This window comes from Loxodonta africana, chromosome 8 (genome assembly GCF_030014295.1).
Source record: "Loxodonta africana isolate mLoxAfr1 chromosome 8, mLoxAfr1.hap2, whole genome shotgun sequence".
Classification (NCBI taxonomy): domain Eukaryota; kingdom Metazoa; phylum Chordata; class Mammalia; order Proboscidea; family Elephantidae; genus Loxodonta; species Loxodonta africana.
The window spans coordinates 29,283,475-29,298,952 of NC_087349.1; the positions used below are offsets into that span (position 1 = coordinate 29,283,475).

At 38.6% G+C, this 15,478-nt stretch overlaps 1 protein-coding gene across 1 annotated transcript in view; it reads right to left on the reverse strand.

Annotated features, from left to right (window-relative positions):
* KCND2 (potassium voltage-gated channel subfamily D member 2) overlaps positions 1 to 13,517 on the reverse strand; it is a 556,110-nt gene extending 542,593 nt beyond the window's left edge. The window contains exon 1 of the mRNA XM_003407235.3: positions 11,695 to 13,517. Coding sequence (XP_003407283.1) covers positions 11,695 to 12,809 — 1,115 coding nt within the window. The 5' untranslated portion in view covers positions 12,810 to 13,517. The remainder of the gene's footprint in view (positions 1 to 11,694) is intronic.
* Positions 13,518 to 15,478: the final 1,961 nt, after the last annotated feature.

Sequence of the window (15,478 nt, forward strand, 5' to 3'; positions counted from 1 at the left end):
TGTTTATCAGAATAAATATTTTCAGGTTGAAAAATTCAGAAGAATCAGATTGCAAATCATGGAGCTGAATGAAATGCAAGTTATCACTGTTGTACTCATTTCTCATCTTAAAAACATCATGCAAAAGCAATACCAATGGAAACACTATTCTTAATTTCTTCATATTAAGTGCGTGCCTCATAGACTTCTTTTTGTTTTTTTGCTAGTGAGAGTGTCAGTTGATGAAACAACCTTGGAATAATTTAACATCATTCCTCGAAGCTCATCTTTTGTGCCTACGACCCAGCAATTTCACTCCAACATGTATACACAGGAGAAATAGTAGGACATGTCAACACTGTTCATATCATCATTTTTTCAGAAAAACCTGGAATCGATCCAAACATCATCATTAGGAGAGTAGATGAATAAACTGTGCTATGTTCACATTTAAAAAATCGGGATGGGTATGTCCACATAGCGGAATGGAGTATTATATAGCAGCCAAAACAAATGAGCTACATTGCATGGCAATGATATGGATAAACCTTAGTGATATCATCACACAGAAGAGTGCATGTGGCATGGTAACTTCTTATACAGTAAAAAAAAAAAACTCCCAATTAAAAATATATATTTTTAAGAACGATAACTATAGGACACAGGATGATGGTTACCTCCAGTAGAAAGAGACAGTGGGACGAGATGGGAAAGGAAGGCACATATGGTTAAACACAGATTATTAACAGTGACATGGCTTTAGTTTGGGTGGTGAGTTTATGTGTGCATATTCCATTAATGATATTACCAAATAAATTTTAAAAAATGATAAAGAGGGCCATCATTGGCTGAATGATAGAACAATGTCATGAAAAAGGGTAATTATTAGTTAAATTTTGTGTGCACATTATGAAACCAAAAGCAACGTTTCATGGCGTGCTTAGCTCTTCTAAATACAATCTGTTGCAATGTAAGACCCTTCCTTATAATTAATTAATTTAGCTTCATCTTGAATATGCATTTGAAGTATCTTTTTACGACCTAGTTTTCTAGAATATTAACTTTCAAAAAATTCAAGGAAATTATAGAAGAATTCCTCCTTTGTGATTCCAGAAATTAGAACAGCATTTTATGTTTTTCAAAGTAGAAACATACTCTTTAAATGAACTTGTGAATATTACCTCAAAATATATTTCATATCACAATGTTTAATTGTACATTCTCGTTGTGTGCTAAAAGAAAAATTGTTGTTGTTAGGTGCCATCAAGTTGATTCTGACTCAAAGCAAGCCTATAGGACAGATCAGAAGTGCCCCATAGGGTTTTCAAGGCTGTAAACTTCATGGAAGCAGATTGCCACAACTTTCTCCCATGGAGTACCTGGTGGGTTCGAATCACCCATCTTTCGGTTAGTAGCCAAGCACTTAATCACTGTACCACCAGGGCTCCTTTTAATTGTATACTATCTTGAAATCTTCTTTCATTTTAACCTTAACATGTATTTTCATTTAATGAAAGAAACATTAGATGTTTCATTGGATCAAATTATGAATGTACCTTATTTTCCAACTTTTGATTTTCAGTTTTTCAGACTACAGCAAGTCAACCAAGTGATTTGACACTGATTTTACAGCTTGTTTCCCACATTATTGATATTAGAACAAAACCATAACTTTGTCTAAAATATCTCATAAAATTGTCTAAAATTCAGAGTTGAAACCTTCAATTCAACAATTTCTTCTCTTTAGTTTCAACACAATTTAACAATTATCAGACGATCAAGGAAAAAATGATGAGATTTATTATGTGAATTTGCTTATTATGTTACTTATTTATAGTCCCCCACTAGAGAGAGATATATATATATATATATATATATATATATATATATATATATTTGCTGTGTGCCATAGAGTCTATTCTGACTCATAGCAACCCTATAGGACAAAGTAGAACTGCCCCATATGTACATATACATATACATATACATACACATACACATACACATATACATACACATACACATACACATACACATACACATATACATATACATAAATATATATGGAGCCTTCATGGGGTGATTAAGTGATTAGGCACTCAGCTGCCAACCGAAAGGTCGGAAGTTTGTACCCACTAGTCAGTCAGCAAGAGCAAGATGTGGCAGTCTGATTCCATAAAGATTAATTCATGGCTGTCGAGTCTATTCTGACTCATAGCAGCTCTATAGCACAGAGCAGAACTGCCCCATAAGATTTCCAAGGCTGTAAATCTTTATAGAAGCAGACTGCCAGATCTTTCTCCCATGGAGCAGCTGGTGGGTTCGAACAGCCGACCTTCTGGTTAGCAGCTGAACACTTTAACCGCTGCATCAGTAGGGCTCCTATACCTAGACATACATATAGCCATGCCTCGCTTAATATGCACTATACATTCTGTGAAATAGGACAGTATGTGATTTGGGCGTTATGCAGAACACCTGAATCTGCGGAGTGGGGCTCCCAGGCACATTAGAAGATATAGGTTTAGATGACCTCTTAGTTTCTAAAGCATCGTGAAAGAAAATCAGTTCCTCATTCAAAATAGACAATGAAGAGTAGTTATAAAAGTATAATTGTCACTACCAGCTTCATCACATACAAAGAACTGAGAACACCAGAACTTCTGTTGTGTTGGTCCTCATGAATCCTAGCTTGCCTCATCAGGAAACAAGTCTTTGGCTAGAACTTCTGAGTAGGATGCAGAATTATCTAGAGGACAGAAGTGTTAATGAAAACAGCATGTCAAAGAGAGATGCCACCCTGAATTTTCTTTAAATTCAGGAACTGTTTTCACCACTTGCTTCTCTGGAAAGCATACTTTTTTTTTTTTCATTTTATGATGTTAATCTACTTCTGGTTCTTCCAACCCCAAATCCGCTCCAATTATTCACTCACAAACATGTTTCACTATCCAGCATGGTGATTCTTACCAAAATACTGTCTGTGTAAAATTTTCACTATACACCTGCTACATGCATGGACCCAATTTAATTTGGGTTGAAAAATACATATACTATGACATCCTTCACAGATTTCAAGACATGTAAACCATTTTATTTTCAAACTCACAAAAATAACAAGACACCTGGAGAGAATACATATATGTACCTACTACAGAGTGAGAAAAAAGAAACTAAAATCCTTTAAATAGAAACCTAAGTATATCTGATATTCTTGAACACTATTAATAGAATTGACAACTGTAAGTCTTCAAATATATATTCAAAATAAGTATTTATCCTCAGTCATTTCCCAAATGGTTCCTTATCAACTGAGCACCAGTTTTATCTTTTCAACTAGAACATGAAATTAATTTCTTTTCAATTAAACATTTTATTTTAGTTAGTTTCAGGATGCAGGAATAAATTAATCACGTATTCTTTTAAAAAATTGGAAAATCTCTGGAATAATTGGATATAAAATATAAGTTAAGGTAGATATCATGACTCTAATAAAGAATGAAAACGTATACATGGTAAAGAAATGAATTTAAAAATGACCATTTGGATTTTTAAAAATGTTTAAGAGCTTGTGCTCTTTTTAATAAAGAAATCATATTCTATACCTACCCTGCTCAAAACTCTCTAATGTCTCCCCATCACATCTCCAATGAAAACAAATGTCTTTACTATGGTCTACAATGTCCTTAATCATCTCATCCCAACTATCTTTCCAATACCACTTGCTACTAACTCCCTCATTCCTTTTGCTTAAACCATCATTGTATTAGGTGGAAAACACCAAACCTGCTCCTACCTTGAGGTCTTTGTGCTTCTTTTCTCTCTTCCCCTAAAACTCTTCTTCCAGACAATCACAGGACTCACTGCATCTCTTCAGTTAGGCATCTGACCAAATGCCACTCCCTTGGAAAGGCCTTGTCTGTCCTCCCATCCAAAATAGCACACTCCTTTCTCTAATCTATTTATTTTGTTCATTGTAAACATCACTGTCTGGCATTATATTATGTGTTTATATCTATTTTCAGCCTCTCCCACTAGAATACATGGTTCTTCAGGGCAGGAATTTGGCAGTTACATTCACTGCTGTGGTCAATGACAGGTAGTAAGTAATCAAGAGAAATCTGTTAAACTGACTTGAACTCTGTGAGCACAATTTAGGTTTCCTGAGAGTATATGGTACTAGGATGACTTTGAATTTCCAAAAGGACTGTTACTGGTATTCTTAAAAGTGAAGAAAATGAGGAAGATGGAAGAGTTAAGCCCACATAAAACAAGATTTTACTTTAGAACCAAGCTTTCCCATCCTTTTTTACATTGTCTCTACTGCCATCCTATTCTATTTTTTTTTCACATTATTAACTTTTGCTAATTTATTCCCCATTCTCCTCACACTTTTTATTATTTGGATCCTTTTTCTTTTTACATAACAGACTTGTCAAAACTCCAAAGGCAAAATGGATTGTGCTGTGCCAGGATATGTACCTACATATCTGCTTATACTTTGTTCACTCGCCTTTTAAGCACATAGAATGCCAACTTATTCCTGACAAAGACTGCATCTATTTTATGTATCATTTACAGATAATAGTTCACTATTTTTAAATAATTACATTTTTATGCATAAATGAATGGTTCAGGATGGAAAAGAAAAAAAAAGTGCTAGCTTTCGTTTACTGGGCAGGGAAAGAAATGCAACTTTCTAGTGAGGAAATGACATCAAAGTATCTTTGGCCTGTAGGTTCCTTGGACTGTTCTTGGAAGAGAAGGCAGTATATTTCTGTACTGACTCACTTACATGCATGAGGTATCTCCATATGCTTCCCAGATGGATATGCAATTTACCCAGCCTTCACTAGAAAGCACATTTATTAAGAAAACAGCCACCGATAGTCATTAATTCTAATCTTTGCAGAATAATTAGTTATGTTTGAAAGAGTGAAGACACGTCATAGCCCTCTCCATCCACAAGAAAACTCCATTGCCGTCAGGTCAATTCCAACTCATAGTAACCCTATAGGACACAGTAGAACTGCCCCACAGGGTTTCCAGGAGCACCTGGTGGATTTGAACTGCTGACCTTTTGGTTAGCAGCTGTAGCTCTTAACCACTATACCACCAGGGTTTTCCATCCACAAGAGCACAATGAAAAAGGTGGACTGTAATTCATTCAAACAAAATGTTCAAATAATAAATGTAAAAATTTTAACACTGAACTAAGATAATTTTGCTCTGATTAGTAGATTCTTGGGAACTTTGAGATGGTATTGCTCCATGGCTAAGGATTTCTCCATAGCCTGCACAGATGCCATCTCACACCACGTTTAGCAACACATTAATATATATTCTTCTACATTCTGAGCACAGAACTACATAACAAGGCCCCAAAAGGTTTACATCACAAACCTCAGAAGCCTTTTAATCTAGTTAGAAAGACAAATAAAACCATAAATTATATATAACACTTAAATAATGTCAAGCATAATTCGAGCTATAGATGATATAGGCTTGGGAGGTTAAGAAGGCTTCATGGAGAAGGTCAGTGCAAAGGCTGGCCCTCAGAGGGCAAAACTAAAGGGCAGAGCATCGAAATGGAATCCACTAAAGCAGAGCACTACAAATGTACACAGAAATGTAGACAGTGAATCACCCCGGGTTTCTTTTCAGTACCAGACCTTATCTATCCCACACCATCAAACCTAGATGCCAAAGCTGATGGGAAAACAATGCTTGTTTCTGTACATACTATATTTGTGCTCAGAAAACTATAGGAGACATAAGGCGAGTGGGGAAAAAAAGAGTGAAGTCATTATTAGAGCTCTGAAAGAATGTCTTTCTTTTTGAGTGAATATTCTTTTCATTGTCTTTGTTCTTTCAGTGAAAGAGAGGTTAAAGTGTACAGCTTTAAGTAACCACAGGCCAATTCTTTTTAGATAACAGTGAAGGGATGCATAATCAGGCGAAATAATTATAATTTATTTTGCTCTCCATCCGGCCGGCCAGGTAAAATACTCTCCACCAAGTACTTTGTCTCTAAATGGCTTAATAAGTCATTGGATGAGAGCACAAGTTTGTATTCTATCAACTGGGCACCATCATGATGAACCCCAGTGCTGTGTGAATAAATGCCCAGCCAGCACTGATACTGAGCAATGTGGAGACAGCAAGTCACAGGGAGTAGAAGTAGGAGTGAAGTGCACCACAGTGATGGAATAAAGAGCCAATTTATTCCTTCTCTTATCTCGGTAGCATGCAGCAACTCTCAAATAGTCATTATAACACATTTCAAAGTCTTCAGACGAAACTAACATAAAACATGAAACTTCCAAAAATGTTCCTGCTGTTTAACTGTGGAACTCTGGGCAAGCCACAACAATCTTGCATGTGCAAAACGATGAATTTTAAATATTTAACAGTTAAATTTCCTTCCACCAGGAATTCAGAGATTAGCTAATAAGAAATTGGGACTTCAACAACTCATTTTGAACGATTAGTATAATTAGGAGGAATTTTTACACAAATACAACATGGAAAACACCAGAAGTAAAAAAAAAGTAACTATGCAAATAAAATAATACAAAGTCCATCAGTAGTCTAAAACGAAATCCTGAAAAGAAAAAAACAAATAGCATAACGAAACCAGTGAAACTTAGAAAATGGCCCCTTCTCTGGGGCACTGTGTTGAGAGGACATTAATTATCTTTTCCTGTCATATCTCTGTAGCTCAATCAAGGAATTGCTAAAGTTACAGATGCTGTATCAATACACAGTAAATGCATATACTTATACCATGCCAAATCCTGTCTTTAATTCAAATGATGGCTAAAACACAACCAAAATGCTTTAGATTTGGCTATCTGTGATGCTAAAAGATAAATATATATCAAATTTTTCTCCATACCTTTAAAAGCTCATTTTCAACTCCCATCAATTAACATGCTCTATAAAGAACTTTATAAAAATATGTTGTAGTATGCCGAAGTCAAAATGGATGTTACCCATAGCATGGCTCTTCATCAGAGAGTTAAATTTGGTACTTTCCACTTTGTAAGGATGTGTTAGATTAAGACTTCAGCAATATTTATGTCTAGATGCTGGCATAGCGGAAAATAATTCCATCCATTTTCAGTAATAGCTTGGTAAGCCAAAAGTCTCTACACAAATGATTCTGAATGATAGGCTTCCAACATTCGCCAAAGCTATGTAATCAGAGTAGTGACAGATAGCAGGAAGATGCTATTTAAAAGGTTATCCTTCTTTTTCTAAAACTCTATCTTTCTATCTGCCTATCTGTGTTTATGATAAATTTCTCTTGAATCATGCCATTCTAAAAAAGGAATTTCCCTGATACATTGTTAGGGAAATTGCAATGAAAAATTAGCTTGCCTTTTGTTTCTTAAAATAGTAATTCACCAAACCTACTAAAATTTAAATATCATAGATTTAATTTCTCAGGGTCATATAAATAGACAACTACACTGTTTTCTCAGAGCAAAGATGAAATTCTACCATATTTATTTCCGATGAATGTACAAGACAAATGAACTTTTTGTTTTCCAAGATTTATTCAGAGATCAGAATATGATGTAGTTAAAATCATAAAGTTTCATTACAAAGATGAATATACAAAAACGTTGTGTAGTAGCTGCCTTTCCTGTACTGAAAACTGATGAAAATAATGTTGTTTTAAAATTAAAGAAGTGGTATAGACCATAAAAATGACACTTCTCAAGTTCTTAACTTTGTTATAAGTTATGCAATCTCTGTTTTTTAAAAAGGGTCTAAGGGTTTAGTAATCAGGACCAAGAATGCAAATATTACCTAACATAATATAAATAAATAAATAAATAATAGCTCCTCAAATTAATTACTCTGCCACCCAGGACCATTTCTAACTCAGAAGTCTGAGCCTGAGATATAATCGGTAAGTTGAAACCGGACTGTGTTGAATGTATTTTTACAACATAGTTTTTGATTATTTGTGAACATCTGGAAATTTTCTAAATTTGGCAACATTTCAGTACGACTATTTGAATGAAAAATAAAAACGGGGTGTTATTTGCCAAAGGTCTTTAGGATAAAAAAGGATTAAGGTTCTTTTCTCCCAAGGCAGTCTATGGTAGTGAGTACAATTTACATCTGGAAGGGGGTGGGGGAGTAAAGGGGACTCAGGGCCCAGCAAAGGTCAACAAAGATGCTCATAAAGGGTGGAACGGGGGTACAGTTCTACGCAGCCACACAATCTAAACACTTATTTGTTCCGAAATCTTTCCAACACACTTTTATTTTTTTTCTTAAAATATGCTTTTGATGGTTCCTACCTTAAATAATAGGAAATAATGTAGTCTTAAAACAATATTTTAAGCATTTGTTTTATCAGAAAGTTAAATAATTACTTATGTAATAAGCATGGCCAATTTGTAGTATAATAATATGTTATATTTTAGGAAGCACAAAAATGATTAGATGAACATACTTTTAAGATAAAAACTACTCTTATTCAGAAAATAAAGCACAACTCAATATTGTCTAAAGTGGACTGGGAGGTAACAAATGGCAATGCTCTTGGTTAGTTCTTCTCATGTGGATAACATCTCTATGAGCTGAAACTTTTGATAACTACTGTTTGGGATTTCCTTTGCACTTCTATTATCATTATTGATGAATATTAACTCCATTAAAAATAATAGCCAACTAAATAGAGCTCAAAGAGTATAATGAAACATCTTGATCATTTATCAGACACAGCTTAGTATTAGTGCCAATTATTAGATATTTGACAGTAAGTTCATATCTTACACTTTATCCTCTAAGTATAAAACTGAAATGTAAAAAATAAAGTTAGGCAATGTCTTTTACTGAATATTTTCTATTCTTAAATAAAGCTGTTGAGTCACACTGCAACCAATGAATGATAAGATGCTAAAAAAGGCAGGGTTTAAAAATATATACATGTCTCCAGGAAATTAAAATCCATTGTAAATACATTTTGATGATAAACTGAGGACATTTTCCTTACAATCTCTGCCATATTATAAAGCCTATGCTTTGTTAAATGTCCATACAAAGTCTCTAATAAAGGGATTGAATTTTGACTGCATCAACATTTCTATATCTTAAAAGTATGACTGCTGTATTTCATCATGATCTTTAATTAGTTTTAATTTCCTGCAAATAAATTTCTCAACTTTGGTGGAATTTAGTCTTAAAAGTAACTCCCATTTTGCTTCCACATCCCCAGAAAGTATGCATTTAATTATTCTAATCCACTTACATATGGAACATGTGAACTAAATCGAATGCATACATTTTACTCAGGCATCGTGATTCAGTTTCTTAAATCATTTAAAAAAGTAGAATGTTACCAGCATTTTACACTTATGCAATAAAAACAAAAAGATCAATAGTTTTAACATTTCTTCATTCTTTTTCTGAAAGGGAAAATAATTTTCAAAATAAAATAAAAATTTGTAAGTCATATTAGGGAAAAAATGATACAAGCTTCTGGAGTCTAAGAGGAGAATTTCTAACAGGTGTAATTAGTATCTCATCAACATTCATTATAATAATAATACCTATATTAAATCATACAGACAATACATAGCATTAAAATGACTCACTAATACCTCAGGAAAATATTGTCATTTATGCCAAGTTTTTTAAAAGTAGATTTCCATTTAACACTTCTTCCTTTATTCACTCTTAAATGGAGTCCTCTGATATTGATGTTAACTTCTACTTTGAAGTCATAATAGTGTTCTGCGATATCCAGTTTTCCTTAACAGTGATTTCAAGTAACAGAAAAACAAAAAGCAAACAAACAAACAAAAAAAACTCTCTGACAAGGAATAAGCACCAAAACTGCTAAGGTATTCGGCATCATCTTCATAATGTCACAAAATTATCAAAAGAATTAAAGGGAAATAGCACCAAAACCAAACCAAACTCAGTGCCGTCGAGTCGATTCCGACTCACAGCAACCCTATAGGACAGAGTAGAACTGCCCCACAGAGTTTCCAAGGAGCGCCTGCAGGATTCAAACTGCTGACCTCTTGGTTAGCAGTCGTAGTACTTAACCACTACACCACCAGGGTTTCCAAGGGAAATAGAAACAGTAGAATATGGGTTTTCATTAGCTCAATTTTGAAAGTGCACCAGTAGGTCTTCAAAAAGTATGTAAAAGACTAAATCAAAATCATAAGTCATTGTATTTTACTTTACTATAACTACTTCGGAAATCCTTCATTAGTCAAAAATTTTTCACAAATAAAATATTCCATTATTTGGCCACATGATAACATGAGAAATTCTGTTCAATACAATATGTCTAACAAAATTAAGCTGCCTTTAACCACATTGTCATTTAAAGAAGCCAATTAGATTAGTCAGAAATACAAACCTTAAACAGCAGCTTTGGGAATAACTTTTATAGCCATTACCAAACTCATATTGAACTGATTACCTATGCAAGAAAAGTAGCATAAAGCTGAAGAAAGGGCAGTAACATCACTCCCTGGCTTATCTAAGAACTCATAAAAGTAAAAGGCTCTAACCATCTTATTTTATTAGATTCTCTAATACAAAAAATGCTGGTGCTTTTCTGCAGTTTGATTAACATTATTAATCATTCAATATCTTTCATTTTTTTCTGCCACCTAAAAAATCTTAACTCCAGCCCTAAAATTTTATTTGTAAAAGCACATTAATTCAGAGTATGTCCCTTTGGTTACAAAACATCAATACTCCAAAATAAAAAAAATACGCAAAAGAGTCTAGAATGAAATCTGAACCTAAAATTCTGTAATACAACCAGTCCTTGGTGACTATCGATCCCACCAGGTACTACTCTACCTTCTACTTTTATTTAGGGATATAGGCCCCTTGCCTGATGGGATCTGTACTTTCTCAAAACTGTGTGGATGGCAGTCATGTGCTTTTTAATTTGAAACTATGAACCTAAAGTTTAAAACATGCAAATATTATTCCACTACATTTTGTGGAGTTGAACAGTTTCAGCCCTCAAGTTCTAAGGCACTACATAACCTATCAGCCATAATGAAATGCAAATATATGAATATGCACATATATATTACAAAATCATTTGATAATGACATCTACAAAGATGTGTTTTACAATGATGTAAAACAAAAATTATGGTCCTTAGAGGAAAAATACTTTCCATAAGCATATATTTATATGAAAATAATATTTCAAATATATATAGAAACTTTTCTTTTGAATACATAGAAGCACTTTCTACACCTTTCAATATACATTGAGCATATTCGTATCTTTATTTGGGCACATATTTTGTGTTTTTCAGTCACTGTGTTTTATGTATTTATATACTACATATACTATACATATATATATATACTATATACATATACTATATACACATACTATATACATATACTACATACATATACTATGGTAAATCTTTTCCTATATTCAGGAATTCTCAAATTTATTTGTGTATTTATCACTTTCAGTCATCAATACTAAACATCTGCCAGCAACTTCTAAAGTACCACAACGTATGCAGCACACCCATTTCATAGATCAAAATACTCCTTCAAAGCCATTTAAATAATGCTTTCCAAAAAACATTTAGGAAACGGTAGCATTGTTTTCTCTAAATTACCAGACATCTTAACGGCTTCCTAATCACCTTCCCTCATACCCAACCTCCACCTCATTCCCCTTGAAGATACCTACCCTAGTGTTGTCATGGTGACAATGGTATACCAGAAGGCAGCAGGGATGCTGGTGAACTTGCTAGCTGAAGAACCTTTCTCTGCGTAGAACATAACTGTAGCAAAAATGATGATAGCCATGGTGAGCGAGAAGAGCAAGAAGCCCAGTTCTGAGGCACAGCTCTTCAGCGTGTATCCCAGTATGCGCAGGCCTTGAGAATGGCGGGAAAACTTAAAGATCCGGAAGACCCGAAAGACTCGGAGTGTGACAAAGGCTCCGCTGACATCCTCATTGTCCGTCATCACCAGCCCAATGTAATAAGGCAGGATGGCTACCACATCGATGATACTCATGACACTACGCACAAAACGGTAACGACTGGGGGCTGCAGCCAGGCGAAGCAAGTACTCGACTGTGAAGATCATGACGCAGGCTGTATCCAAGCAGAAGAAGGCCACTGCATACCGCTCTCCACAGGGCAGTTCTTTAATGTGACCTGGGCTAGACCCACATGGTACTGTTTCCACCACATTGGCAATGACTGAAACGGCAATGAAGAACCCCGTAACATAGTAGAACACCAAGGCCATTGTGCTGGTGTGGGGGTTCTCAAAGGCCCGCCAGACCCTCTGCCGAGCAGTCATGGTGGGCAGCGCGCTCTCGCCCGTGTTGTCAGTGTCAGCATCGTCCTGGAGACGCTCGGCGTTCTCCCGCCTGCGATCCTTGTACTCCTCATAACAACAGTCGCCAATAATTTCTGGGATGAGGCCAAAGAAGGCCAACTCTTCATCATAAGCAGAGATGCATTCATGGCGAGGATAGTGGAGCTTCCCAGTGCGGTAGAAATTCAGAATGTGGCGGAAGATGTCTGGGTCACGGTCAAAGAAATACTGCTGAGTCTCTGGATGGTAGAAAAAGTCCCTCTCAGAGCTTCCCAGCAGAGTGTCTGGGTAGCGTTCCAGGGTGTCCTGCCACGTCTGGAAACGGGTGCCACTAACATTCAGTACAATTAGAGCATCTTGAGTTCTTTTTCTTTCCTGTCTCGGAGGAGCTGGCATGGGCCCCGAGGCCACAGGCATCCACCCGATGGCTGCTGCCCTGGCAAAGGGCAGCCATGCTGCTACCCCCGCTGCCATGGTTCCTTGGGGGTGGAGGCGACGAGAGGGTAACCAGGCCTCTACAGTAAGCTGAAGTAGCTACAAACAAACCTGCTTTCTCCCTTCAAATAAAATATTGCCGAGAAAAGTGTTGCAGAGGTATCACTGATTTCAAGGTAGGGCTCCTGGTGAAGTTATAGTACTCAGAGACAAGTATTTAGGAGTAATAACAGAACAACTGCAATGTCCTAACAACCACCACCAAAAAAAAAAAAAAAAAAACCTTATTAAATCTCTTTCAGAAACAGAACCCAGCCACCCCCTGGCACAAATCAGCACACAGGTGACTTTAGGTGCAGCAGTTTCTTCAAACAGGTGTTTGCGATTTCTCCCACCCCACACACACAGTCTGGATAAGGAGGGGTCAATATGCCTCGTGTAGGATAGAGAAGAGGAGGAAGGACAGTCACCCAGTGATACTCTTTTGACGAATTAGGGAACCTTTCTCTCTTCTCTTTTCGCGCTTTCAAACCTTCCCTTTCCAAGTGCCCCTTCCCGCCAAAGGAGTCTCAAAAGGCGACCTGTTGTAGTTTCCGAGACACGGTCACGGCAGTTGCCCCACCTCTGTGTTTGGGAGTCCGGTCGCCGCTTCTACTCCACGGGCGGTATTTGCAGAAATGGAGGTGATGCGCGGTGGGCACAGTGGGGGGCGTTAATGCAGATCCTCCTCCCCCACGTCTACAAGCACCCCCTGTGTCTGCCAAAAGCGTACGCCCAATCGCCCCTTCACACTCTTTTCAAGTTCAGCTGAGGTGCAGTGTGACAGTTACAGAGCCCAAGAGCTGGCAGCCGCCGCCGCCAAGGCGGCAGCAGCATCTGCCACCGCGCAGAACGCGCCTCTCCCGCGGTACATACCTGGCCAAGTGCGCGCCGGGGCTGAGTTGCATAGAGACTTTCTCCTGGCTGTGCACCCGAAATGAGGAAAGCAGAGACAGCAGCTCCCGAGCCGCTGAATGCAATCCGCCCAGAGCGCATAAATAAAGCTCCAGCGAGCTCTTCTTCCCCTTCCCCCACCCTCCCAGGCGCCCTCCTCCTTTTCACCTTCCAAAAGCCTGGCGCAGGGGAGCCGAGCAGCAGCAACAAGTTCAAAAGGTGCGGGGGAGGCGAGAACCGAGGGGACCCGCTCCTGCCAACTTACTGCGCTGCCGCTGTCGCCGGGCCCGGGGCGGCGCGGCGCTGGGCTGCGGGGCCCCGGGGCTGCGGGGCGGCCAGGCGGGCGGCGGCGGCGCGGCGGGATCGGGGCCGGGGTCTGCGAGGACTCTTGCCAGTGCGCGGAGGCAGGATGCGCTCGGCAGCACGGGGGCGCGGGAGGGCGGCTGGCTGCTTCCCCGCCAGTGGGTGGTCCTGCATCTCCCCAGGCTCCCTGCGCCGTGCTGCTCCTACGATCAATAAATAAGGCGAAAATAAATAAATAACGGCGTGCACGCCCCGCCGAGCAGGTTAGCTGAGGCGTCTTCTGCCTTCGCCTCGGTTTGACCTTTCTCCGCCCCCGCCTCCTCGGGCTCCTTTTGCTCCACCCCAGCCACCCACTGGCCCCGGCGCAAAATGTCACCGAGGGAGAGCATCCAGGTGGATCTGCCTGGCGAGGAAAACGAGCCTCGGACGAACAAAAGGAAGAAGCTTCAGGCGCAGGGCTGCCACGGTTTGGTAGTGGAGAGGATGGAGGGGACCGGTGCCTGTTTCTGCATCCCTGAATCCCGGTTCGAGGCGAGCGTGGGAAAAAAAGGGGGGAAAAATGAGCGAGAGAGAGAAGCTGGGAAGGAGAGTGAGAGGAGCGGAACGCGAGGGAATTGGTCGTCTTCTGGGGACGACTGTGTGGCAAGACCTGCAAAGCTCCGCGGCGTAATTTTTAAGTGCTTTTCCCTCTTTCCCTTCTTTTTATTTGTAAAAACCAGCTGTTAACATTGCAGAGATTAATACGCAATCTATCCAACTTGCTCAAAAGTCAGACAGTCTCCTTGGTCTACGTTTTGCCACAACTCCTTTTCCCCTCCTTTGCGAATGACATGAGCGATTTAGAACCCACTCCTAAATGTCAGCGTCATGAGGCCTGTCTCTGTGAGTGCATGTCCCCTTCATTCTCTCTGCGCATCTCTAAAATGGTAAAAACAGTTCAAGGTGTCCGTGCGAGGGTAAGTGTTTTGTCGAGAGACCAGGAAATTGTTGCGGCCAACAGTTTCGTGTTTCTCGTACCCCGCCCCCCAGACATCAGGAAATCTTTTTAGAACCAAACATGTAACATATAACCACTAGATGGCGTGAATGGCGAGAAGTTAAATCTATACCACAGGCTTGGATGCTTTAGAAAGGCGAAGGATCAAAATTAGCTGACCCAACAGAGGATTGCGTCACATAAACATCTCCAAATCCCCTGGCCCCCCACCCACTTTTTAGTATTTATAGGAGATTTACTACCCAGACTTGAGTCTGCATGTTGATGGGTATCGGATGAATGTGGAGAGTTTCCTGCTGAAATGCCCTTGAATCAAGATTACTGAATAAAAGTAGTAGTAGAAATAATAGTAATTAAAAAAAAAATTAAGGCCCTAGGAAATAGCGAGTCTGCATCCATATATTAAGGAGATGAGCCTAATTTTTGCCTGAAAATTACCTTTTCCAGGCAAAGTCCGTGGACTGTGAGATGCAGC